General features: G+C 34.7%; 1 protein-coding gene across 1 annotated transcript in view; it reads left to right on the plus strand.

Annotated features, from left to right (window-relative positions):
- The window catches only part of LOC128244741 (TOX high mobility group box family member 4-like), a 41,828-nt gene extending 39,710 nt beyond the window's left edge, over positions 1 to 2,118 (plus strand). The window contains exon 9 of the mRNA XM_052962792.1: positions 176 to 2,118. Within this exon, the coding sequence (XP_052818752.1) occupies positions 176 to 233 (58 nt within the window). The 3' untranslated portion in view covers positions 234 to 2,118. The remainder of the gene's footprint in view (positions 1 to 175) is intronic.
- The last annotated feature ends 5,518 nt before the right edge of the window (positions 2,119 to 7,636 follow it).

A 7,636-nucleotide genomic window follows, 5' to 3' on the forward strand; every position in this document is an offset into this window, starting at 1 on the left:
CATAAATCTACAACCAAGTCTAATATTACATCATGCCAATGCACATAATTGGTCTAACATTGTAAATCTTGTTCAAAGATATTTTCAAAGTTATAAGTAAAACAAAAGGTTTTTTCTCAGGAAGTGAATCAATTGTTGGTGACTGACTGAACATGTTATTGCTTTTATATTACAGGGATGTGTTCACTGCATGGGTCGCAAACCGACAAGTGAATGCTTACCCCGTGAAATGAATGGCCTCGACCCACATTGGATGAGCTACCAGTCTATCTCTGCTTGCTGCACTGTAGAGCAAGTATGCACTTGTTTCCATGGCTACCAGGAAGGAGCAGCCAACAGTTTTGTTCTTATTGTGAATAGCCAATTTGGAATGAAAAGAAGAACTGTTGTTCATATTGTGAGGTTGTGCTTTTAGACATGAATAACGAGCAGGCCATATAGGTTCAAGGTAGATCATGTCAGTTTGTTTTGCTAGAGAGGGCGAGATATGAAGAAAGCGACTGTATATTTTTACTGCTGTATTTAATGTTGGTGTATAAAAAGCCTATTGCTTAGAACTATATGATTTTATTTGTTTGTTGTCTAAATAATGGGATGAAATGTTCTATTCCGTAATTATGATGAGATTTATGTGACTGCATGTTACTCATGCAGAGTTATTTGGGACCAACTATCTTACACACTCAATCGTAGAGCATGGTTATTTGTTATTCAAAGATATTCATATCTTTTTTGCCAAACAATTATGAATTTGTATATAAATGATTCTTGATGTTGTTATTTATTTCTCAAATGTAATATTGTATGTATGTATAGCGTGTGTGGGTCAATCATGATGCGATATTGATTTGCTGATTACAAATTGTGTTTTCATGAAATATTTTCAGACTTGTTATGCATGTCGCCTTTGGGTTTAGATGTACCAATGTTTCTGGTAATGGTATTTATACAAAAATAATTGGAAAAAAAAATAATGAATTGTTTCAGATACTCTTAAATATAAGAAGGTAGTAATAAACATGTAAATTAAATTTACTGTTTGCAATATGATTAGTTGAGTACAATAAAATAGAATATGTTATTATTTATTTATACTTGGACTTTTTGTGAATGTATGTAATAGGTACTGTACAAGCTTTTCTTCAAAAGTGTCCTCTTACAAACGTTAGAACACCAATTTTGTCCGAGGCAAATTATACGACGATAAGTGTATTGCATATATAAGTAAGCAAATAAATGCATTAATAAATATATATATACACAGATAAATAGAAATATTTTTCCAAAAGATAAACTTTAGATTATTATCATGGCCTTTCTAAATACAATGTATCAGATAGTGGGATTACTCAAAATTCTCGTGCACAAACCGCTTACAACTGTAAGAAGACACTTTTTCAATAGTTCTGCGGGGGTAAAGTCGTATAAAGTCTTGTAAAAGAATGTTGACAAAACATTAGTGACCAACTGATCCAATCAAAGAATGACTCAATGTAAGGGATGAAGACTATTGTATATGTACAGTTTCCGTTTCAAATTTGAATCTAGGTCAGTTGAGGGTAAGTTTTGCAAACAGACATTAGAATTTCATTTCAGCTAATCAAATTGTTCATTGTTTTTGGTAATCAAACCTAGAATACTAGGTATAAAATCTTGAATGGGCTCATATTAGATGCATTATGTAAGATTGTAATTTGTGTTAAGTATGATATTTTCTAAGTAACAATAAGAATAGATTCAACTTGTTTAATGTGGTAAAATGTGGTGAAATAAACTCAAGAGTTTGCTTTTCTTAATAACATTAAAAAGAACTATATTCCTTAGGGCTATTCCATTTAAACATAAAACCCCCAAAGGGAAGGCACTTTTAAAATATACCACTCCCCTACAGAAGCAAATTTACTCTTTCAGGGTTTCAATTACCCTTAGAAAAAAAAGACACCCACCCATATACTATTTAATGATTGCTTCCCCGCCATGGGTTATGTTTTACTGGAATAGCCCTTAAATGAATCTTGTTATTTTATTATTTAATTTTCTTGGTGCATCACTTCTTCATGCTGAGTTGTTAAACGTGAATCTGATCTTTATTATTTTAATAAATGATAATCAAAGTTGGATGATGTTTCTTTCACTTTTTTGCTTAGGCAAAAAAAACTGGTTAGGGTTACATCCTTTTCAAAAAAGGTAGTAAGGTAGGCTTTTCCTTATTATTAGTAGCTCTACTGGCCAAAGGCCAGAAGAGCTTATGCGATGGTAATGTGTACGTAGTATGTGCGTTCGTCCGTCCGTGCGTCTGTAAACAATTGCTTGTGAACACGATACAGTCTTCAGTTTTGATTGTATCTCGATGAAACTTGTACAGTATCTAGATATCCATTAGAGCTCGGTTCCTTTCGAAAACCAGCCAGATACGCCCATGAATGCCTAGATTATGGGCCATGAAGAAGTTTTAAAGAAATGCTTTCTATTTTTAGCCAGGTCTGCATGAGCAAATTCTATTTTTAGCCAAGTTTACATGTACATGTAAATTCAAGTCTAGAGTTAAGGGAGAACAATTTGCAAGTCTAGGATTTTGAGAGACAATTTGCTTTTTGCTTCTGCAGTTGATTTTGTGAATTACTCTGCCTTGTTCTTGTTGAAAGCCCAAAGGCCATTTTTTAGCTTTGAGTTCTGTAGTTTGCGCATTCATCTTAACAAAATTGGTTGTGAATATTTAAGTTATGCACCTGGTGTCATTACTGGCCACACCCAGGGTTCACAGGTTTGGTAAACATAAATCTGGAAAGGTTTAAAAATCTTTTTGTGTGTTCGTGCATCCATCTCAGCACAATTAATTGTGAATGTTTGTTCAAATTGATCAATGTTGTCCTAGGATGCCCTTGACTTTGACCTTTTGACCAACTTTTTTTAACTTTTAAAACTACAGAAATTTTTACTATGAGTACAGTTTTAAAAGCATTTTTTTTTTTGGCCGATGACTTTTACTTGGCAAATATTAAAATAGTTCATGCAACTAATCTGCTTACAATACTTTCTGGGCTCAGATGTTGAACGTGCTACGTTTTCAGGTAACCCAAACACAAAACATAAACTATATGTCTGTTGCCTTTTACCCATACATACATGCTCTGGATTGATATGACCACAAAAGCCATGCCAGTAGAGCATAGGCCCTTTTGGGCATCTTGTTTTTTATTAGGCTTTATATAAGAATGTTATTTTTCTTATTGGAGAATGGTGTTAATGTAATCTTCTGTATAAAGCGTCACAATTTTTTTACAAACTAACTATTGTAGAGTTGGCACCTGTTTCGTAGGTAGGGTCGAGTTACCCGAACCAAATGTATTTTTTAGGCCTTATAGATTAGTCAGTATCCTTGTCAAGTGTTGGAGATGCATCTCCCTTTCAAAAGGGTCAACTAAAGGTCATTTTCCCAATATGACACTCCCACTCACAATGGTGTTCAGATATTTTGAAAAATGAACATGAGCTAATTATGGTAATTGCAGCTCATAGCCATACTGAGGTTTTTCAAAAGAAAACTAAAATAAAAACAATGAATAAAATAATATGCAAAAAGCATCCCTTTACTATATAATACTAGTATGTTAACTTGTGAAAGGTCAGCACATGTTTATACCATTCCAAATGCATTGTCCCCTTGGATGACTATCTAAATACAATCCATGAGGCCTAAAAAATATACCGTACATTTGGATCGGGTAACCTGACCCTACCTAAGAAAAAAGGGACCGACCCTCCGTTCTTGTAGGTACGGGCAATAGCTGTCACATACTATGATATAAGTTTCAAGGATGGCAAGATAGAACTGTGCATAATATTTAATTCCAAATTGTAATTGAATGTTTGTAGTTTTTATAAAGCTTTGGATCAGGATGACTGTCAAGTTCAGTCATAAGGGTATTAGTTGATTTTATCTAAACCAATTTCAATTAATTTTAAAAACAATTAATTTTTTTTGAGTTTTCTTGACAAGGATGTAACCCCCTCCCCATGCATTCCCTTTTTATGTTTTATAAAACCGAAATTCTGAGGCACAAATAGTATAAAACAGATTTGAGTGCCTTCGTACCAATTTTTAAGATCCTATGAATACTTTATACTAAAACAGGGTGTGTCCGCCCCCTCCATTTGCGGACATAACGTATAATTTTTTAACACAGAAAACTTCTTATGATAATATTGGGGCAATTACTAGAGAAGGGTAAAAGCACAACAGTACAGTATCAGCCTCCACAGGCAGCTTTTTGGGGATTAGTAGATTCTCAATCAATTGATATCTGAGTTCATGGGCAGAAAAAGATTTCTGCATACAATGTGCACTCGTGACTTTTTTGACTGTACTATTTAAACATGTTCCTCGGCACATTGGCTCGAAATTGGGATAACTACTTCCAATTCTTTTATTTCATCAAACTAACAAAATGATACTTCTTTGTGGAGTATAGAACCATTGTTTTTTCTTAACGTTTTAACCTATATTGTAATATAACTTTCTTACTTGTTTTGTTACTCAGTTGACTTTTGAGGCTGGTAAAGGTTACATTCTCAACAACAAGTTTGAAACATGAAACAATGTAATTATAAAGCAGTTGCCTCACAATCAAGTATGCAGGTTTCATCAATAAGCTTACCTTAAAACAAGAATCTGTTTTCCTTGGATTACACCAGTGCCATTTAAAAAAGAGGCCCACGAGGGCCTATTCTTTACTGGGATTATTTGGTCATTTTCCATACAGAGCATGTATAATTTTATCTATATGTATTGGTAATAGTTAACTTGGAACATTTCAGGTAAGAACATGGGCGTTCCCATTACTATCTTGTAACATATAACGTGCAATGTGAACAAGGAGGCTCTATTGATTACAGAAATGCTGCAAAATTCAAGGGCCATAATCCAGTCATAAATGGGCTGCTGTTTTTCAAAAGGAACTGAGGCCTTTACCAAGTTTGGTAAAGATCAAATAGTAACTGGAGACCATTATGTTCACATGCTCAATTTTAGTAATTTTGTCAATTTCAAGGGGCCATAACCCAGTCATGCCTGGGCAGATCTGACTGGTTTTCAAAAGGAACTGTGAGTTAGGTAATATCTAATAAGTGTGTATAAGTTTAGTATTATTGTGTTCACAAGCTCAATTATAGTAATTTTGCCAATTTCAAGGGCCATAATCCAGTCATGCATAGTTGGATATGACTGATTTAATAGTTACTGTATTTAAGCCAGAATCTAACTACTATATACCTCTGTTGCAGATCGGATAAGAAATAGAGGCTCTATTGCTTTCACAAGCTGTATTATAGCAAATTTTGAGTGTCACAATCCAGTCATGCATGGGCAGATCTGACTGGTTTACAAAAGAAATCGAGCTCTCGTGGAAATCTTAATACTATATAAGTTTGAGATTCAATCAAAACTGAAGTCTTAATTACGTTCACAAGCTATTGTTTGCAGATGCAGATGACAAGACTCCACACCATTGCATAAGCTCCTCTGGCCTCTAGCTAGTGGAGCTAAATGCATCTTACATTGATGCCAACCCTACAAGGGGCAAAGCTCTTCTATAATTATTAAAGCTAGTTATTTTAGCAGTGTCACTGGTAACAAGAGGCACATCAGTGCCTGTGCTCCACTGGCCAAAAGGTTCAAGCAAAGACCACCTAACGAACATTTTCGTCAAGTTTCATAGAAATACAATCATCAATTTTTGAGGAGAAGTTATTTAAAAAAAATTTTTACTTTAATAGCTCTGGCTGCCATGTTGTGCAGTGGACCGAAATGATTTGGGCAATTTGAGTAAAGGAGCACCAAACAAACATTTCTGTCAAGTTTTATCGAAAAAAGGTCATCGGTTTCGACGACAAGTGGTATAAAGTTTTTTTTATTTTTTAGCTCTGGCAGCCATGGTGTGCAGTGGACTGGAACCATTTAACAAATTTTGGTTAATGACCACCCAAGGAACATTTCTGTCAAGTTTCATCAAAATCTGATCATCGGTTTCTGAGGAGAAGTGGTGTAAAGGTTTTTCCTATTTTTAGCTCTGGCTGCCATGTTGTGCAGCAGACCAGAACTGTTTGGGCTATTTTGGTTAAGGACTACCCAAGTAACATTTCTGTCAAGTTTCATTGCAATACGATCATCGGTTTCTGAGGAGAAGTCGTTTAAAGGTTTTTCTATTTTTACCTCTGGGGGCCATCTTGTGCAGTGGACCGAAACCATTGAAGCAAATTTGATAAAGGACCATCCAAGGAACATTTCTGTTAAGTTTCATCAAAATCTGATCATCGGTTTCTGAGAAGATGTTCTTTAAAGGTTTTTCTATTTTTTTGCCCTGGCAGCCATGTTGTGCAGCGGACCGGAACCATTTGAGCAATTTTGGTTAAGGACCACCCAAGGAACAATTCTGTCAAGTTTCATCAAAATCTGCCTATCCGTTTCAGAGGAGATGTCGTTTAAAGATTTTGCTATTTTTAGCTGTGGCGGCCATATTGTGCAATGGACCAGAACCATTTGAGCAATTTTAATAAAGGACCACCCAAGGAACATTACTGTCAAGTTTCATCAAAATCTGCCGAACTGTTTCAGAGGAGATGTCGTTTAAAGATTTTGCTATTTTTAGCTCTGGCGGCCATATTGTGCAATGGACCGGAACCATTTGAGCAATTTTGGTAAAGGACCACCAAAGGAACATTCCTGTTTTGTCAAAATCCGCTTATCAGTTTCAGAGGAGATGTCGTTTAAAGTAAAAGTTTACGCACGCACGCACGCACGCACTCACGACGGACAATCTGTGACGACATAAGCTCCATGGCCTTCAGCCAGTGGAGCTAAAAAGTGTTAGTTTCATGAAAATATATTGACACTGGAAGTTTTTGGACAATATGCTTGCACAGTTTTATGAGCCAGTTTGTTCAAGGGCCCAGATGATGTTTTAGATAATTTAATAGTATAAGGATTATTTAAATCAATTATTTGTTTTCATTTGCTTTGACAGTACCCCATAAGTCGGCATTTATACATTTTAAAGGCGATTATCAATCCAGCAGTTCAGAAAATATGAGAAATCAAGTATGCGTAGCTGCATAGGTTTGTATATATATATATATAATAATATGTAGACTCTTAAGATCAATAAAAGTAATTATTTTCAGTTAAATTAAGCCCTTCAACAGAACATTTAAGATGTTGTACTAAAGAAAAATATCTACGACATATAGTATACACGTTGAATAAATATAATAATAAATTGTCCATCTTGTTTGAACATCATATTAGTTTAAACATATTTATTCAGTTCTTATTTACAAAAATAACACTACAACAATAGTATTAAAGTTAAAATGGAGTGGAAAACAAGTAATTTAATTGCGAATACTAATTCCTTTCCATGTAGGAGTGTACAGTTACCAAATGCACAGAAAATCAGTGGTTTAAAAAAAAAAAAATTTACTTGGAATATTTTTTGAAGAAAAATATAAACACGATTTGTGTCACAAACTGTCTGAATGAAGAGCGCTTGATACACCAATGGGGGTCGAATGTCAGGCTTCAAAATGCTTTAGTGCTTTTGAAAAGACGCTCAAATTGGCATCAGGAGTAAGGCCATCA

This window comes from Mya arenaria, chromosome 8, assembly GCF_026914265.1.
Source record: "Mya arenaria isolate MELC-2E11 chromosome 8, ASM2691426v1".
NCBI lineage: Eukaryota > Metazoa > Mollusca > Bivalvia > Myida > Myidae > Mya > Mya arenaria.